General features: G+C 39.4%; 1 protein-coding gene across 1 annotated transcript; it reads left to right on the top strand.

Annotated features, from left to right (window-relative positions):
* The first annotated feature begins 7,444 nt into the window (after window positions 1-7,444).
* Window positions 7,445-18,503, top strand: WNT16 (Wnt family member 16). Its single transcript, XM_069588272.1, has 4 exons — window positions 7,445-7,864; window positions 8,057-8,298; window positions 10,101-10,387; window positions 17,023-18,503. Exons 1-4 carry the CDS (start codon window positions 7,770-7,772, stop codon window positions 17,485-17,487), a joined length of 1,089 nt encoding a protein of 362 aa, XP_069444373.1. The 5' UTR covers window positions 7,445-7,769; the 3' UTR covers window positions 17,488-18,503.
* Window positions 18,504-20,295: the final 1,792 nt, after the last annotated feature.

A 20,295-nucleotide genomic window follows, 5' to 3' on the forward strand; every position in this document is an offset into this window, starting at 1 on the left:
CAGGGGGAAGGAATAGAAAACTTCGCTTTGCATAATCAAAGCTCGACTAATAAACCTGATACTTTGCCCAAACTGGTTCAGTTCTCTGTGTGCATGCTTTATTCATCAGAACCCCTGGGGCAGGGAGAGGAGGGAAGTAGCAAAGGGGAAGATTCCAGAGCCGAACCCCACCCTGGACTGCCAACAATCACTCTAAGATTAAGATATGCTGAAGGCCAAATCAGTTCCTGAAGGAAAACTCTGCTCTGCCGAAGCCTGCCATAACTCAGTTAACCTATAAGGCAAATATTAGCTCTCTCCCCAAAACAGCATTAAAAAGTGGCTCCACTGTGTTTGGTGCTGGTTTCATGAGTGTGCCCTGGGGATTGCAGACAATACGCTGGTGCTAAAGTAGCAACTGGAATCCTTTACCCAGTCGGCTGGACTCAGGCTCTGTTCTGGCATGTGGCCCAGCATATCAATATTGTGGTTTTCAGCACATTTTGGAAGCTGCTTCCCTAAGCCATGTGACAACCCCAGAAGTTGGTCTGGCACCAGAAGACTTCATCAGATTGCGAACTTGAGAGCCCTCGAACCGGCTGTTTTTGTATTGATGCCTCCCTTCTCGTAATCACTAACAGAAGGTGAGAGGGCTGCAGTTGGAACACACCTCGCACCTTCTCCGCCATCCGTGTTTATGTCTCTGAACGCTTGTAAATCTCCTGGGCTCTGAGCACTTGCCTACTGGAATAAAAGCCGTCTCTGGAGACAGCTCCGGTAAAAGTCGGAGTTATTAGCAGAGCTCAACAGACATACCTGGAAAGAGCATGTGGCAGGGCTACAGATTTGTCAGAAAGATTTAAGAGTATCCGTTTATTTACTGATTTTAACACTAGCAGAAACTGAAGCTGTGAATACTTTAGACCTAGCAATCTGGTGGTTCCCTTGGAAACTGTGCAAACCACGTGGCCCGCACTAATGCAACGTCCTAGGTACAAGTCATGGCGAATCTCCAATCGAAAAGTGGCAAATTAGTAGACGATGTCAAAGCTGACAGTTTTCGACTTTATGCTTCACTTATTCCAGCATTAAAAGAGATGCTTTATCTTTTAAAACAACAACCACACAACCAATATCGAGTATCTACTACACATTTGCCTGGTTGTAGGAACTGAGAGGGCTGCAAAACAATTCCTTGTATTCTTTGATTTGAAGAGGTTTGTATTGGTGACTAATCTAATAATCTAATTGGTGACTTACAATAAAGGCACGCTAAACCCTCAGAAAGCAGAAGTAAATTAAATGATGCATTTTCTAGTAGCTACCTCGGGGGAAGTAGAAGACAGAGAGGCTTTAATATGGTGAACTGTGGAAGGTTTCCTGAAGAAATGTGACATAAAGGTGGGCTTGGGGAAGTAAAAAGGAAAGGGAAAAAATTTTAGGCATGGAGAAGGAGTGTTTCTCAAGAAGTGGAAATAGAAACATGCAGACTCTGCTTGTGGAAAAGGGAAGAAACAAGCTGGGCTGCCTAGAGGGAATAAGCATGAGGAAATATAGTGAATTTAATAAAAAATGACAGCTAAAGAGAAATCCTGAGTGAAGAATTTTTAGAAGTTAAACCAAAGGGTTTAAAATTTGGTAAGAGTAAATAAGAAGTCATTAAAGGTTTCAGTCCGGAAAGTGAACAAATGAAAGCTAAATTTAAATGTGATTCACCACTGGGTGAAGAAGAGTAAACACGAAATGATAATTGACCAGACTTAACAAACCAAACCCACTTCCACACGCTGCCCACCATAATGAAGATGGTATCCAGTGGTTAAACGTAGGAACAGCCTCCAACACACAGTTTCAGCATTTATTGATTTTTAACTGGCATTTTGTTGACAGCAGGATATTTATTACATCACAACAATTAAATGAATTATGCAGACCAACAGTTGGAATGAGACAGACACCGTCACTTCTTTCTAAAACTTCTTTCCCCTTGAAGTTTTTTGCCTTAAAGTTTGAGATGGCTCTATTTTAGTAAAAAGAAAGGAAAAAAGAGAGAAAATTTGTTTTTTTTTTCCATTATAGACAGCCCAGCGATCTCTCCATAAACAGTATTCCTTAAAAAAAAAAATGAAAGTCCAGGTTTTCTGAAGTAGTTTTCATGATAACTTATTAAAGTCAACAACAATTCATTAATTGAGTTGCTCTGTTTTGCAGAATTCAGAAAAAAAAAAAAAATGAAAAGGGGTATGGAGAGATTTAACGTTCTCCATGGATCTCAGTTTTGACAAATAGTGACCAGTCCTGTTTGTCAAGGATCATATTTTACTTTTATTCCCTCTCTCCAAAAGATTGCATAACCAGTACAAAATATCACTAGAGATAAGCCACTTTCTAATAAACACTTAATGAAGTTTCTTCAATCTTAATTTCTAAGACAAGTAAACAAAAAAAAATTTTTTTTTTTTTTTACTTTCAGAGTTGTGAAAATTTTAAAAGGAAGACAAGAGAGCATCCTTCTCCACCCCCTGCCCCTTCTCCTGGTTTCATTACTCGTGTCGCTTCTGCTGCTCCAAGTCGGGCTTTTCAGGCCACCAAAGGGCAGCAGGACATCCAGAATGCCATTCCCCGCCACCCCCCCCCCCCCCCCCCCCCGAGAGCCAGTGGTCACAAGCCTGCGCTCCGTTCCACACTGGTAGCATCCAGGTGGAATTTAAAATAGAATGGATGAGGACCCAGTTATGTAAAAAGTCACCTCTGCTCTTCTGTTCCATCATGGGAGTTAAGCCCAGCTGGGGTGCTTCTGGTATCAGTTTCCAGTACATAAGTCTCTGTGATCTGCAGCAGAAATTCTTACAACAAGGCCCTTAGAAGTCTCGTTCTCTGATGGACTGCCAAAGGCAGAGTCCAAGGCATATCTGTTCAGGCAGACTTTTTGCTGAGTTTCTCAGGGACTGGGAAAAACAACCAGAAGGCACAGGCTCCGCTGGGTTCAACAACTAATAATCTACAATTGTCCTGGGTGGGAGGTGGGATTTATTGCTGTGCAGCTACTTCTCTTGGTTCAACTGGCCCGACTGGTGAGATTCAGTTTCTTAGAAAAGTTTCTTTGAGTGAAATGAGTATCTCCTCCGACTCTCCCTTCTACATCCTCTTTTCTAGAATGTAGCTAAAAACACCTTACCCCTGCTACAAAAACAAATCAAGTACTTCCTTGCGGGATCAAGAAGCTACAGATGCTTCAGTAACCTGTGCAAACTTGGAATTACACTGTGCTTTGCTTAACAGCATTAATCAAATTTTAGATAGCTGGGCTCAGATCATGAGATGATATAATTGTAGCTCCCATTTTATGAACAATTAATGGCATTATCTTTATATCATTTTTAGAAAGCTTGCATAAGACAATAAGCACCACATTATACATTGTTGACCAGTTAATATTTCATGCTCTCTCTCAATTACAAACCAAAAATAGTAGATAGGAAATGAGACTCCTACTCGCTGTTAAAGAAATAAGCAATTTGAAACATGTAGTTGCGGATATGTTTGGATTTGACTCATCATTAACTTTATGCTTTAGCTTTAATTTAAAGCTAAAGAGAGCATAATCCCCACTAGTGATAGTAGAGATGAAGCACTTCTAATTAATAAGAAGTACAAATTAGATTCTGAAGGAGCCCTTCACCTTCATATTTCAAGATAAAGAAGATATCTGTAACTTTTTACATCTTCTATAGTTTCATGTGACCTGATCAGACTATAATAATTATATTATTATAAATTATAAATATAAAATAATGATAATTTATATAATTATAAATGTAACATAATTTATACATTTATATAATACATACTACTTCTGTCAATAATTAGTTTAAATTGAAATCCACAAGGAAAAGTGAAACTGAAGGTAAAAAATGGAAGCCAAAACATTCTAGCCTGTGCCATCCTAAGACCAGGGGCCCCTCTCTCTTTGCCAAACCCAATAGCTAAGGTTCCTCCTCCTAGGAGTACAAATTCACTAGCAAAGGCAGTCCCTCGCACCCTACCACACACACGGCATACACAATCACACAAAACCACACACACCACCTCCCTCTCTCCAGCCCTGTGGGAACTCCAATTAGAGTTTTAGAACCCAAAGAGCTTTTCATCATTTTACAAGTGAGAAAACTGAGACTCAAATCAAAACCTGCTAACAGGAAGCCCCGTCACCCAACTCAGCCCAATGTTCTTTCCACTCTTTCTCCCAGTGCACACAATCCAAACAGCAAAGAGTGGGAAACAGAAGGGTGTCCACGCAGACCATCATTCACCTCTGAGAGACTGGACTTCAGGGAGACCTCCTCAGGAGACCCACCTATCCATTGTGGGTTTTTTGTTTTTGTTTTTTGTTTAATCTTCAGAGAACAGAACAACTCTTTTGACTGAGAGACTTGTGAACTGTGGTCTAAAGATCACGAAAGAGTTTGGACCTTGAGATCAGATACCTGCGATTTGGTCCAAAAAAAAAAGAGAGAGAGAAAGCAACCAGTCAGTACTTTTTAATCAGGTTCTGTGGCAGTATGGTGTGGTAGAAAGCACAAGAATTCCAAAATAAGATCTATTTTTGACCCTTCTATTTTCTGAGTGGTCTTAAGCAAGTTTCTTAATCTCTCTAAATTCATTTCTTTATCTATAAAATGAGTGCCCATTGGAGGAGTTTGAATCTTTGTGTAGAGTGAGAAGAGAAAGGCAGAGAGTTAAGAGAAACCACAGTGTGGTGAGAGGGGCAGGGGGTGAGGGGATGCAGGCTCTCAGTGCATGAGAATTCAAGACGCCTGATGCAAAATAAGTGCTTAAATGTCTGCTCATTGAATGATAAGCTTAATTCTTCAGTTGGACCACCTTCTAGAAATGTTTTCTTTGCTTTAAAGGTATGGACAGAATGATCCCTAAGGCCTCAGATTATACACAAGAGGTACAAGGCCCTGAAATTGTGTCTTGGACTTGAATATTGTTGACCCAGTGACTCTAAGAATAGAATGCTGTGAGTGGCCCTCTCAAGGTTTATCTGGATGCCTGGACAGTGCTTGAACGCAAGAGTAGCAACAAAGGCAACATTCAAGTCACCCCACTCCCAAACTAGATTAAGTAATCCCCCTGCGTGTTCCTGGCGCGCCATGTATCCCCACTGCGTTCACCACACTCGCTATGACCCCCTGCCTCCTTGTCAGTCTTGTCAATGGGGCTGTGAACTCCACTGCTATTTAACTCAGTGCTATCTGGCCCCACTTTTTAACCCATAACAGAGGCTCAGTATATCTTTCTAAAAGAAACAAATCCAGCAACTTCCTTAAAACATCTATCATCATTGGCTCAAAAAATCAGCCTCAAGTATTCACGTTCTCCAATCCCTCAGTTCCCCTGCAGAGGAAGCCTCTTCTCTAATTACACCATCTCGGCCACTTAGGTATCTGCTCAGGATGTTCCTCACCATGTTAATCCCTTCAGTAAGTTGTGTTCAAAACCAGTATCTGGTGTACTGGGCCCCATGGCAGGGGTTCAGCAGGGAGTGCTCCACAATGCCTCCTGGAGAGGTCTGCAGAATAAAGTTAGCTTGGATGAAGGCTCTGATTCTCAGAGAGGCCACTAGCCATTAGCCAAAATATTTCTGGATCCGTAACTGCACCCTATCATCAACTTGACTCTTTGAAAATTACAATGTGGCTTTAGGACCTGGTACATAGCGTTCACTCAATAAATATTTGTTGGATAAAGGAATGAATGGGAGAAGATGGGAATTTCAGTGAGCTTTTATTGCTCTGGACCAACAGAGAGGATATGCAGCAAATAAAGTAAAAAAAATGAGGGTCGTGCTCTCCTTAATGCACACTATGCCTTTCTCAGGGAATTTGGACACATTGAAGACAAATTTTAGAAACGTATTTATGAAACACCTACTGTGTGTCAAGTACTGTGGGAATCAGCAAATATTTGCTGATAAAGCAAATAAAATAAATCTTTAATTTGAGTAAGTCTGGAATTTGGAACCCACTAAGCTGGGCTTCCCTGGTGGCCCAGATGGCAAAGACTCTGCCTGCAAGCAGGAGACCTGGGTTCAAACCCTGGGTTGGGAAGATCCCCTGGAGAAGGGGATGGCTACCCACTCCAGTATTCTTGTCTGGAGAGTTAGATGGACAGAGGTGCCTGGTGGGCTAAGGCCCATAGGGTTACAAAGAGTCAGACATGACTGAATGACTCACACACACAAGCTGGTATATCCTGAGAGTTTATTAACATTTCAGAAGTCCTCTGAGGGGTAGGTGATGCCTCTCATACACATTTCCTGTCGCCAATAAGGTGAGACAGAGTTTTCTGATACCAAAGCTAAAAGCATGTGCCATCTGACTTCAGAGTTCTCCCCAGAGATCTTCTATCCTGGAAAACACTGGTTAGCTAATCTTTCTAAACTGCCAGACTCCAGAACATTCTCCTGCATCTGAACTCTGACTCCAGAAGAGTAACTTGCTGGATTCTATGCTTTTCTTTATTAATAATCTCAAATTAATTTGTTTCAGGCTTGTCTCTATGGCTGGTTTGTGCCTTTAAGGAAAGGGATCTAGTCTTCAGAAATTCTCACAGTACTTGACACACAGTAGGTGTTTCATAAATAAGTTTCTAAAATTTGTCTTCAATGTGTCCAAATTCCCTGAGAAAGGCATTGTGTGCATTGAGGAGAACATGACCCTCAATTTTTTTAGAACTCTCCAGACAGTTCTCACTCACATCCGCTCTCTGCCCTTCATCTCTGACAGTGATCTCAAAGATCGCAGAAAAAAAAAAAAAAGACCAATCGGCAAAATGAAATCACCTAACGCAATTTAAATATGATAAATTATTAATAGGTGCTAGGCTAGAATCTTCCCTTTCGATAAAAGTAAGTGCCTGCACAGATGACGATAGATGTCAAGCTTGACAGTATTTCTCTTATTCTCAAGTCTGCTGACATGTTGAGACCTCAATCAGGGTGTGGAAAAGTCAACTTTTTGGTACCAACTCGTACTCAAAAAATTATTCTTCTGTGAGTTAAAGGAGAGGAAAGAAACGTGTGCAGTGAGAATTTCCAGCCACTCCACCCAGAGTATAATTAATCCATATGCGACTGGAGTGGGTGGCTTTCAAACATCGCCCATTCAACCCACACCTTCGCCCAGGTTTATTAAGACAGAAGCGCCCCTATAGTCTTCGGCTTGTATCAATATTCCTCCCGCAGAGACCCACTCTCGGGAGACTGAGACGGGAGGAAAGGTCAGGAATACAAGGTCTGGACCTGCTGTCGGGAAGCAGCGGGCCCGAGCGCCCCCCGCGGAGTCCGCTCTCAACCAATGGGAGCCTGAAGTCCCGGGATGATGAGATGAGGGGCCGCTGCTGGGCCAATCAGGTTCCAAGCGCAGCCAGGGAGGGGGGAGGAGATGGGAGGAGAGGCCCGGGGCGATGGAGACAGAGCTACATCAACAGAAGTTTCTCACCTTGGAATGCGACGGACGCTCCCGCATCTCCTGCACATCTCCAACTTGGCGCCGGAGGAGGGCCCCAGGCTACTTTCTCAACTTCCTCACGCTGCTCCCCGCTCGCGAGGGGAAAGCTGCTGAGAACACCTACTACAGCTGGCCTTCTTTTTACGTTGTCTGCAGGGACAAGGGAGGCAAGGGACAACTTGGTGCGGGGGAACTGACCTCTGGCCTGGTGGGCCTCTGGGTGGGGAGGGTCGAAGAGGAGTGGCTGGGGCTGGGGGACTCCATGCGGGGGCCATGGACAGAGCAGCGCTCCTGGGACTGTCCCGCCTGTGCGCGCTGTGGGCAGCCGTGCTCGCGCTGTTCCCCTGCGGAGCCCAAGGAAACTGGATGTGAGTATGGGGGCAGCAGGGGCGCACGGGATTTGTGGCAAAAGGGGGTGCCCAGCCTCAGGGAGCTCTCAGCTGGGGCGGGGGAGAAGGGGCGGGAGTCCTAGGGCGGGTGACCTAAATTTCGGGTAAACATCTGGGCTTGGGGAGGAGAGCAGGGCAGCGGCTTACGCTAGGGGCGGCCGTGTCTTACAGGTGGTTGGGCATCGCCTCCTTTGGGGTTCCAGAGAAGCTGGGCTGTGCCAACTTGCCTCTGAACAGCCGCCAGAAGGAGCTGTGCAAGAGGAAACCGTACCTGCTGCCGAGCATTCGCGAGGGCGCCCGGCTGGGCATTCAGGAGTGCAGAAGCCAGTTCAGGCACGAGAGATGGAACTGCCTGGTGGCCGCCGCCTCCCCACCGGGCACCAGCCCTCTCTTTGGCTACGAGCTGAGCAGCGGTGAGTCCCGGGACTCGCGGACTGAGGACTGAGGGCGAGACCTGCAATTCCTGTAAATTAAACAGTGCTCCTACGGTCCCGTAGCTCTTTAAATTCCCCAGAGAGGTCCTTTAGTGGAAGGAAACTGGGGGGCGACGGAAGCCAGATCCGGGTACAGGTGCGGTCCTGGGGTGGGGAGGAGGTGACACCCCAGGTCCAGAGCGCAGCGCGTGGAGGTGTAGCTCTTCCTCCTTCCCGCGGCGCCCGGCTGGAGCTGGAAGAAAAACTCTGACGCTCCACCCCGCCTACCCCTCGGACCCCGTAGCGCCCCCCTACGTGGGGGACCAGCTGGAGAAACATGATGTCGGCTGCAGGGAATGCCGAGGCCGCATCTGCTTTGATTTAAGCAGCTCCGCTGCGCACTGAGCCCTGGACAAGTGGCTAATTGCAGCGAAACCCCACGGTGGTTGGTTCCCGGGAACACGGCGTAGACGGAATAATGGCGATTTAAAAGGGACTGTCCCGGACAACCCTTGTGAGGCTAACTCGAGCACCACTTTGGTTTTCCCCTCTATTCCTTTCCTTCTACCCTTTCTTCTGTGCGCACATCCGAGGCGCGGGAATCGGCAGCGAAACAAAGTTCCACTCCCACGTGCCTAGCGACTTAGTAAGGATAAAGGCACAGAGGTGTCAGCAGATTCAGAGAATTTCAGAACCTGGGCTCTGAAAGATTCTTAGTCATTTTTCATACTCATTTCCGTTCCCCTTCCACCTTTGACCCTTCCCCCCTGGGTCCCTACACTCACCGCCGCCTCGCTTTTGCCCCGCTGCGCTTTGGCCGGCACACCCTTCCGAAAGAGCAGACTCCCTGCAAAAAGAAAAAAAGAGAAAAAAGAGGATGTGTTCTTCACAGTTGCTGAAATGTAGAGGCATCAGCTGTTGAAAAGGTTTATTGGACAACGGCGTGATAACGTTTCTGCTTCAATCTGAACATCTCTAAGGAGGGGGAAAGTCGCCTGCTGGGTCCCTTCTAGTCCATTTTACTAATATTTTAATAGCACTTCAATTTCCAAAGATTTTAGCTTGAAACCTATTTCAGGTGTGTTATATCCATACTCAGTATTCAGTGATTTTCCATAACAATTTTTTTTTACCGATGACATCTCAATTATCTTTAATTGCCCTTAGTAGTGTGAGAGGATATAATACCGTATATAGGAATATGAATATAATATTTAACTTTCATATTAATATTGTTATTCAGTATATCGTTAAAACATCTTTGATGTGAAAGTAAACTATAACGTTTATCTCCTAATTGCTTTAGTCTTTACTTAATTTTAGTTTGCATCCTGACATGTATTTTTTTGTACAAACAAAAGTCACACCAACTTTTCAGCCTGTGTTTTGTGAAAATGTTTTAAATTTAAAGAGAAAGATAAGTGGGGCTCCTTGGGGTGTTGTCTGACTATATACGATGTCCATGCAAGGGATTTTAAATTCAGTGTGTACTTGTTGAATTTTCATTGTCTATTAAGTACTGAGCTGGGTGCTGACATATATCTCAAATTTAAAGTACAAACAGATGATTTTAAGGTATGAGGACAATTAATGACATACAATAAAGGAAAATCATACTGAAAATTAATGTTGCTTTTTTAAAAGATGAGGACAATATGAAACTGTCCTTTGTAAACGTGTACTCATTAAAGCATCCCTTGAAAAGTTGCTTTCCTGATAAGAGGGTAAGTAGGCGGCTTTGTTATGAACATAAGCAGAGAATGGTATGGCTTGTTCATTGAGCAACTTATTTCTTGTTCTAGGCACCAAGGAAACAGCATTTATTTATGCTGTGATGGCTGCAGGCCTGGTGCATTCTGTGACCAGGTCATGCAGCGCAGGCAACATGACCGAGTGTTCCTGTGACACCACCTTGCAGAACGGCGGCTCAGCGAGTGAAGGCTGGCATTGGGGGGGATGCTCCGATGATGTCCAGTACGGCATGTCATTCAGCAGAAAGTTCCTAGATTTCCCCATCAGAAACACCACGGCAAAGGAAAGCAAAGTACTGTTAGCAATGAACCTACATAACAATGAAGCTGGAAGGCAGGTATGTATTAGAAAATGGAATAGAAATCCAGTGCCTTTAGGTATAATAGCACTAGGGTTACACTTCTAGATCAATCTGACCAAATAGTCAGATGGTTTAAAAACGAAACAATTTCAGGCTAAATATACATATATATGAAATTTTTATTATAAATATATAACAGCAACTATATATTTTTTTTCTTTCATGAGCCTGTACTGACCACATTGATTTAGTTTAAGTTTCCATCTGATGTGACTTGAATCTTGTTACAGAATGTATTAATATTTGTGATTGTATATTCGTATACCTAAAACACCAATTATAAAGTAATAGAAGTACTAGTGCCTATTGGGTCATTTTATTCCACCCCTTTAGATGATTAGTTGTAGAAACCCAAATAAGACTTACAGTATCTGCCTTTCTAACGGGACTGAATCAAATTTCATTTTCTCAAATTTGAATTTTCATTATTTTTTAAAATATATTTTTTCATCAGCAACGGCATCTTAAAGAAGTTATCAGTCTGTCCTTTCTCTAGCAAAATGTTCTCAAATACATTACAGAATACATAGCTCAATAATTTTTGTAAAAAACAAAATTTATTTAAAGTAACTAGTTATTATAAAGCAATGTAGATTCACTGTAAAAACTGAGAAGTATAGATAAATGTAAAGGAACTATAGATGTATTAAATATTTGGGTATTTTTAAATTATTAAATATTCAAGGAGAGGAAAATTTGAAGAATTACCTAATTAACCTTATAAATGAAATTTTAATACTAAATTTTCTTAAAATGGAGTAATTTGTAGCTTAATTTAACTTTTATATACTTTAATGAATAATGATGCTATAAGCTTTGAGTTCTACAACATAGTTGAATTACTTGGCAATTCATAGTGACTTTCCAAAAACAGTTAAAACCTCTCTTAGGAATATATATTTTCTATTTTATAATAATCTTTTCAGGACGAGAATATCACCACATATCCTATATTATTGTAAATATTCAATAACCTGCAAAGGTCCCAAAGTAGTCGTTGCAATCTGCCACATTCTCCTGCAATAAATTAAAGTAAATTGTGGTATCTCTCAGGAATATTTAAAGTATATGTTGCATTTGTTTTACATTTTTGGAAAGTGAATAAATGGAACCCGCTTGGAATAGTTGCAAGTTTCTGCCAGTTTTCTTTACTTAACCACTTTGGTTTAAAATACTAAAACTGAAAACTCAATATATGACTGTAACATTTCAAATTCAAATTTGAATATTCAGTTCAATTTGAATATTGATTCAAAATGGAAAATTAAGAAATAGGAAAATCAATAAATAGCTATGCAAGCTTTTTACTTTTTTGTTTTGAAATTCGAAGTTAATTTATTTCACTAAAGTAACTCCTGCTGACACCATGTCTCTTTTTGATCAAGTCTTACATTTAAAAAGATTAAATGAATGAGTTTTCATTTCAGTTTAAATAACATCTAATAAAGGAATTTTTATTATTTCTAGCATATTAATGTAATAGAGATTAGATGTGATTAACATTTGTTCTTTAAAGCTCTAGAGTTAAACTAGAGAAAAACTCCAGGTCAAATTAGTGTGTTTTAAAAACAAGAAAACAATTAAATGAATATTTAGTGTCACCTTAGATCTTTAAACTTCTTTAGTCATTCTTTGAATAGTTGGGTAGAGACAAAAAAAGATTTTAATCAGAACACAAAACTTGGAAATTCATGTGATAATTCATTCTTTTTGAATAAAGTTGTCTCCAACCGTATGAAAAGTCCCGAAGTATTCTAAAATGATTTTTATTAGTGCTATTAGGCAGTTATTTAATTTTATTCCATCTTATGTGTTTTTTTAATTAAGTAATAATATTTGCCTCTGTAACTATTAACTTTGATCTGATCTATTTATATTCTGATTTTATTAAAAACATACAACTATTCAGCATTAATTTAAATCCACTGTTTGTTGGCAATAAAACAGTCTACTCACTTTACTGAGGTTTTTGCTATTATTCTAATTATGCAGCAAAAATTCAGCTTATAGGTATATATGCATTTTGGATAAATTTCAGTTTTTTCTACTGAATCTCATTTTTTCCACATTGGTCAAGATGGAATCTTAAAATATTACAAAATATTACCTGGATATTTTGAGGGTACTACATTGATGTTTTTGTTGGTCTTTTCTCATGAAGTATTACAATTCAAAACATTTTAATATTTTTCTTTCCATTGGTGGTCAAAAAAAAAAAAAAAAGAAACCCACCATCACCACCACTACCGCAACAACAACAAAATCAACCAGGTTTCCAAGATATTATCTAACATGGAAGAACAAACAACTACATTTTCAATATTGGCCATTAGGATTTTAACTTAATAGGCATATTCCTCTGTGTAAGGTTTCAAGGTCTGCATTCAATTGAGTTGATTTTCCTCATCTCAAAATCCCAAGCTCCAAATGTAGGAAAGCATTCAGAGCAATGTGGGTACTGGCGCTTAGTAGTGCTGTGAGCAGAATAGATTATTTTCTAACCGCTGACCTTAAATACTCTAATTCCCACTTGGTTTCTGACACCATTCCTAAAGTTATGACTCCAAGAATAATGTTGCTGAATGGTGATTGGCTAACAGAATGATGTGATGTCTTCCAAGGGCAGAACTTCTGGGAATAATGTGACTTGGAATATTTATGGGTATTTCTTTTGGTGTGCTTAAAATATTTCCATTCTTCCCATGTCCACCTCATAAACTTTTAAGTTTCCCTACCCCATAATTTGTTTTATGATGAGTAACTCAAAAAAGTGGCATGGGCCCCACCCCCAAATTTCATTGACCTGTTTCAAGAATATTTATAAGTACTTGAATAACATGCAAATGTTTTGCTTTTCAGCAGATACAAATATATTTTTTACCTGAAAAGGACAAAATGGATCAGAAAAATAGGAATTCTGCATATAGTCATACAATTTATGTCACCATTTTCATAAAAACTTAAACAGATTATCTGACAGTGGACAAAATGAAATGTCACAAAATGTTCCATAATAGGTTTTTTTTTTTTTTTTTTTGGTCATTTCTGTGAAGTTTGGATAACGCAATATACTGGAAAATGGTCATCTCCAGCTGTGTTACCGCTGAGTCAAAGTTGTGGGGGCAGTCACTTCTTAGACCACTTCTCAATCAGTTTCTATTTTTACATTAAGTGTTAATGATGCATGTTTCCTATTTCACTTCATCAGAAATTTATCAAACCAAAACTTAACACAGGGAGCCCAGTAGATTAAATGCTATGCTCCTAATTGCTCTTCCCTAGTTTAAAAATATTATCCCCCAAAGTGCACATCTGTTTGCAATAGTTAATAAAACATTCCTCTGTTAATATCGTTATAAACCTTAACAACTAAGTAGAGAAAGGAATTTTCTCATAACCACACACAACTCATTCTCTTGCTATTCTCTTACTTTTCCTGCTAGAAAATCACTCTGCTATCATTGCAGCTCAGAATGGCTATTTGACATCAATTAAACTCCCAGCTGAAAAACTTCAGAATATGTATTTTTGGAGTGTTCTTAAATATATTTGAATTTTCCACTTTCATTTTTCTTTGTTCTACCGAAGTTATCCGGCTGCATGTAACGACTTCATATCATATATTTCCAATTTTCCTTATGGAAGACAAATGTCTTAACCAGGCTATTAGTTTTTCTGTCAAATTGGAATAATACAGGTACATGTTCTTCATTAACTACCTACTATATGCAAGGGATGTTTTCCTATCAAGCTAAGTCAAGTAAAATAATTTATGAAAATGTGCTCTGAGAAGCACTAAGCTCCGTAGAGTTAAATCGTGGGTGTATGTGTGTCTGCATGTTATCTGCTCTTGAACTCTGCATTTCATCAAATTCTCCTTGTGGTGATTGCATTGCTTTATTTTATCCATATTTGCCCAAGTTTCTTCCTTGGAGTCTTACAAAGATATCTTCATTTAAATTGTGTGTCTCATTATTTGTCTTTCTATCATAGAATATAAATGTGAATAATATTCAAATGTATAATAAAAATGCTTTCTTTTCTTACACTTATTTTTAAGGACAAAAGGGTAATGGAATTAAAAGATAGTAGAATAAAATTCCTTAAAAATACCTTTGGAAAATTTAGTTAACTCCAGGTATTTAAAAGTGTCTGATTTTTAGGGCAGTAAACTCACCCCAAATTACAGTAGAAATTCAGCAAGTGTTATCCGCAGATTCAAAATCAGTCTTCTCTTTTATCCTTCAAACCTGTGTCAGATTTGGACTGATACTATTATGGGCTGAGGATCTACAGGAAAACCTGCCAGATCCGAGTCTCCCAATATCACTGAGCTCCTAGCAGTGTCTCATTTGTTGAAGAAGTTGGTCCTTATTGCATCCTCTTGATGCAGTTTCCCGATGGAAGGGAGTTAAAATGGTTCAAGTGTTTTGGTGAGCATCCGTTCTGTCCTCCATGTCTTGCAAACTGGCAACACCTTACATGATGCCTGAACTGCTTAATAAAAAGAAAAAGTGAGCTCCTCAGTCTGGAATCTGAGCAAGAGGCAGTCCTAAATCAAGTGATGACTGTAATGAAGGATGATCAGGTTTCAGTGCATAAACTTACATTCTTAGATTTTTGGCTTTCTTTGGACGATTTGTTTTATAGCTACCTGGCATTGATTGAGCTCTCTTTTTCTTATATCCTTCGGACACTTAAAATCTGAACAAAAGTTGGCAGATTGCAATATTTTTAACATTTATTTGCCTGGAGATAGTTTAAAGAATTGAAGGTTTTGTGAATATCAAATGCCATCAATTTAACTGAATCAGTTTGTGCACCATACTCTATGAATTGTTTTCGTATCATTGAAAGATAAATTTTACTGAAGATAATAAGAAATAGACATATCTATTTGCTCCTTAGCTTTAGAATTCAAAAAAGCATATGTGTTGCATTCTATAAAGGGCAATGTTTACATGTTGTTTGGTTTATTATTTTAAACACTAATAAAAACTATTGAATATTACACAAATCAATACCATATGCTCTCATTCAAGTCTGCAAATACAATAAATTGTTTGAAATACTCTGTCTCATTAGATAGTACAGAAACTTTAGTTAATTTGTTAAGAAATGTAACATTCCACATACATGTCAATGTCAAGTGTGGTAGAAAATTGCTAAGTATAAACCCCTGTCATTTTTTATAGTTTTGATAAGAACTGTAAGTGGAATTTAAGCTGGGGTTTTTTCCTTTCTTTGATGAGATTACACACATAATTTCCAAGTTATTGAATGGATAGATCATTTTTTATTTTACCCGGCATGTTGACAGAATGTCAACTCTCCAGTTAGTCCTGACAATTTATTAATCTGCTCTGCCATCCTCTGGGGATTGAAGGAAGTTACGCTGACTAGCCCAGTATGTAAGAAATTAAAACTCTAAAACTTTTGTTTTAGAAATCTCTGTATTGTTTTCGCTTGGTTAGCTCTATTTGAAATTTTATCTCAACTCTTCCTATACTTTCCTCTTCAGGGAAAGGGGGCATTTATTTTGACGTTAATGTGTGTCAGGCAGTGGGCTCTTACCTATGTATGTAATCTCATTTAATTCCTCAGTCTAAATAAAATAACTCAGCACTTAGAAGTGAAAAATCATATAAATATTATTCCTTTTCCATGTTAGAATGGTGCTACTGATCCATCAAGAATAGGACATATGTTTTGAGTTAATTTTCCAGAAGAGGGGAAGAATTGGCTGGGAGCAGCCACACTGTCCAGCTCCATCTTTCTTGGACCAATTTAGGGTTTCTCAAGTGGTCTGTGACTAGGGGATAGCATGCCACCTCTCCAAACCCCTGTGAACATAACTGATTTTTGCAATGATAAAACCAGAGCATACTCAGTTTGGTAGATCTCATCCTTGGATGCTCTTGAAATCATCTGAGCAGCTTTGTAGAAGTCATTGCCTTGACCCCCACCCTGACAAAAGTGAGAATCTCAGGGGTTATTTGTAAAGTTCCACAGGTGTTTTTGTGTGTATACAAATCACCCAAGGATCTTACAAAGATGCAGATTTTGATTCTGCAGGTTTGGTGGGGGGCTCAGAGTCTGCATGTCTGTGCTGGTGCTGTTGGTCCATGAACCACACTCCAAGTAGCAAGATGCTATAATGAATGGTATCAGGAACATGGAGGCATGAATGAACATCCTCTGACACCCAAGATTAAGTGAGAGATTAGAAATCAAAGTAGCTTCCCTTTGTTATCTCAGCTCACATAACATAATAATGTCTCTGATGACATTATTAGCCTGGCCTACAGTTTTAAATTAGAAAGGTTTGCTCTGTAGGGTCAAGAGAAGGACCAAACATTTGGGTTCTAAGCGATCTAAAAGAATTTTTCAGGTCCAAAACCATCCTTATTTTAAAATTATTATTATTTTATCTTTCTTATTTAATTGAAGTATTTTAAAAATCATTTTATTATTTTCATTAAAATATATAACCATTGCTTTTATATAGGAGGAAATAGATCCAGAAAGTTAAGTGACTAGGTGGGTGGTGCTTTTGTTGTTGGGTAAAACAGTTCATAAACGATATTTCACTCAATTCTTGTTGGTTGCAGGCTGTCGCCAAGTTGATGTCCTTAGACTGCCGTTGTCACGGAGTTTCCGGCTCCTGCGCTGTAAAAACATGCTGGAAAACCATGTCTTCTTTTGAAAAGATTGGCCATCTGTTGAAGGATAAATATGAAAACAGTGTCCAAATCTCAGACAAAATAAAGAAGAAAATGCATAGGAGAGAAAAAGATCAGAGGAAAATACCAATCCGCAAGGATGATCTGCTCTACGTCAATAAGTCTCCCAATTACTGTGTTGAGGATAAGAAACTCGGGATCCCAGGGACTCAAGGCAGAGAGTGTAACCGCACGTCGGAGGGCGCAGATGGCTGCAACCTCCTCTGCTGTGGCCGAGGCTACAACACCCATGTGGTCAGGCACGTGGAGAGATGTGAATGCAAATTCATCTGGTGCTGTTATGTCCGCTGCAGGAGGTGCGAAAGCATGACTGATGTGCACACTTGCAAGTAACCACTCCATCCAGCCTTGGGCAAGAGTCCTCAGTGACAGAAGTATAATGGGAATACCATCCAGAGGGTGCCTCCCACTGTGCAGAGCTGGGCAAGGTGGCTCCTGCCTCCTCCTCAGAATTCCCAGATCCTCCAGCCCCTCACAGAGGTCCTCTTATCTGATGTCTAATCACACACCAAGCATGTGGATTTCTTGGGATTCTGAAATGGAAAAAGTTTGGGTTCACATTTTGGTGGTTTAGGGACTATAAATTGAAATACAAGGAAGACCATCTGTCTCATAAAGAAGAATGGAAAATAGTCTTCATGCCAAGAGACCTGGTCCATACTCAGGATGAGATCCTGGACTATGGAACTCAGTAGTGATGGGTGAATATTAGTCATTTTTTAAAACACCTATTGTAGCAACAAGGAATAGTAAACACGAATCTCATTTATTCTTTCAGTAGTTTTTTATGAAGAAATAATACTGTTTGTGCATAGAAACAAGATGGTGACAGGTTAACAGAAGTGGTAGATGCCTACATAAACTTTCATTCATTTCAGAAGAATCTTCCTAAGTGATACAACATCACTTAAAACATGTTTATTAGAGTTATTTAGTGACAAAACGAAGCAAAATGTAAAAAGGAAACTGTATGATTTGGATTATAAGTGACTTTTAACCCAGAGAATTTACCTAGAAAAACATCAGGAAGGTATATAGCAACCTTTACCTTTCACTTTACACTCTTGTTATTGATTAGTTTCCATTCTTAAAATCTCAGCCCTGAATTATTGGTGGAAGAAGGGATTCTGAAAGCATATGGGACAATCAGAGGTAAAAATATAAAGGGCTCTCATGCATTGTAAGGAAAGGCACACTTTAAATATGTAAAGACAGTATTTTTTGCAATACTTTGCTGGATTTTTTTCTATTTTGTAAATACTGTATTTAATTATATGATATATATTGAAACTTAAGATATTTTTTGCCAAAGCCCAAGAGCTAAGGCAATAAAATTATCTCAGAAATAATATTAGCTTCTGTTTCCTTTCATACTATTGACTCTGACATTTTTTTATACATTGCAGAAGAAATTCATGGAGCAGTTATATGGATGTGTATTTCCTGCCAAAATGGCAGTTTTATATGTTATAAATTAAAATATGCTGCAATATATTGATAATTGTGCTATTTCAGCAGTCATATTAAGTTGAATTCTGTTTTTAATTAGTTATGTTTAACTTGTAAAGTTATTATAATAAATTATACAGTAAAAGGCTTAACTGGAAAAAGGATCTAAATCAGAATAATGATCAATTTGTGGATTTGATATCCTGGATATTTATTACATTGTGTTTAGTGCTGCTTTTTCATGTGAATGTTGAATGGTCTTTCTTGTTTTAGTATTTGTGCATGTATATTCATCCTATTTTACAAGGTTCCTGGTAAAAATTACAGGGCTGTATTTAAGGTTGTATTTTAATGTAAATGCTGTTTTTTTTAATATATATATAAATTGTTAAATACTTCAGTATCATATAGAAAAAAAAAGAGGTTTTCTAAGTTCGGAATGGACAAAGAATATTCTTTTTCTTAAAATAAGCTAAAGAAAATTTTCCCTGCCCACCCCAGTCTCATTCTATTTCCTTTCAATTAATTTACCAAGGCAGAGCAATAATTTGTGAAAAAGAGCAAACCATGGAAAATGACTCTGATCTAATATTAAAATCAAGGCTAAACATTTAACTGTGACCCTTAAAGTTTAACAAAATTACTATTTACTGAATAAGAGACTCCAAAATGACAAATGAATGAATATAGTGCTTATTTAAAAGAGTGGTTTGCCATTCTTTAGCATCCACTGATTAGAGTAACCTGAATAATTGACATTTATTAGTATGCCTTCTTTTTTTTTTGCTAAGTAAATATTTTATCTGCATTGAAAATAAGCACTCTTTCTTAAACGATGAAGGCTGCAGTTTCCATTAATGGCCATTTCTTTCTATTGACTAGAAAACTTTTCATAATTATCTTAGGAACCAATTGTGAGAACAGGGGAGCCTTTAATTCACAAAAACATGATTACTATTCCCCCATTTCTGAAAAACTGGTGCCAACTCAACACCCCCACCCCTCTTTCCACCCCTGCATGCCTGAGTAATAACTCCTAACTCTTGAGCTATGTCTTTGGGTTCTTTCCCTTCTCCCTGGCATCAGCTTAGAAGCCATCCTTGAATGTCTCACATGTGTATTTTACCAGCTGAAAGCCTAGTTTTGGTCTATTTCCTTCACAGTGCCCTTCATAGTACAGGTAGCATCATGGTGCTCTTGAAATAAATACGTGTTCTGGGACCCAAACAATTATCCAGTCTAAGCTGTTGTGCCTGCGCTGTTTCTTGCATGCATGCTAAGTTGCTTCAGTTGTTTTGGACTCTGCCCTACAGACTGTAGCCGGCTAGGCTTCTCTGTCTGTGGGATTCCCCAGGCAAGAATTCTGGAGTAGTTTGCCTTGTCCTCCTCCAGGTGTCTTCCCCACCCTCCTCTTTTACATCTCCTGCATTGGCTGGCAGCTTCTTTACCACTAGCACCAACTTGGGCTCTTTATATTGCAGGTAACAAAAAAACCAACCCAGACTGACAAACATTAAAGGAAATACACTGATTCAGTGACTGGAAAGTATAGAGTTGTGATTGATTCAGGTTAAGTTTGATCCAAAAGTCTGAATGTTCCCAGGGCTCAGATCTCTTCATCTCCAGCCTAGAGAAGCTGGTTTCTACTGCAGGCTCTGCAGGGTTCTGTGCCAACCCCCCAAACCCTACTCT

This window comes from Ovis canadensis, chromosome 4 (genome assembly GCF_042477335.2).
Source record: "Ovis canadensis isolate MfBH-ARS-UI-01 breed Bighorn chromosome 4, ARS-UI_OviCan_v2, whole genome shotgun sequence".
NCBI lineage: Eukaryota > Metazoa > Chordata > Mammalia > Artiodactyla > Bovidae > Ovis > Ovis canadensis.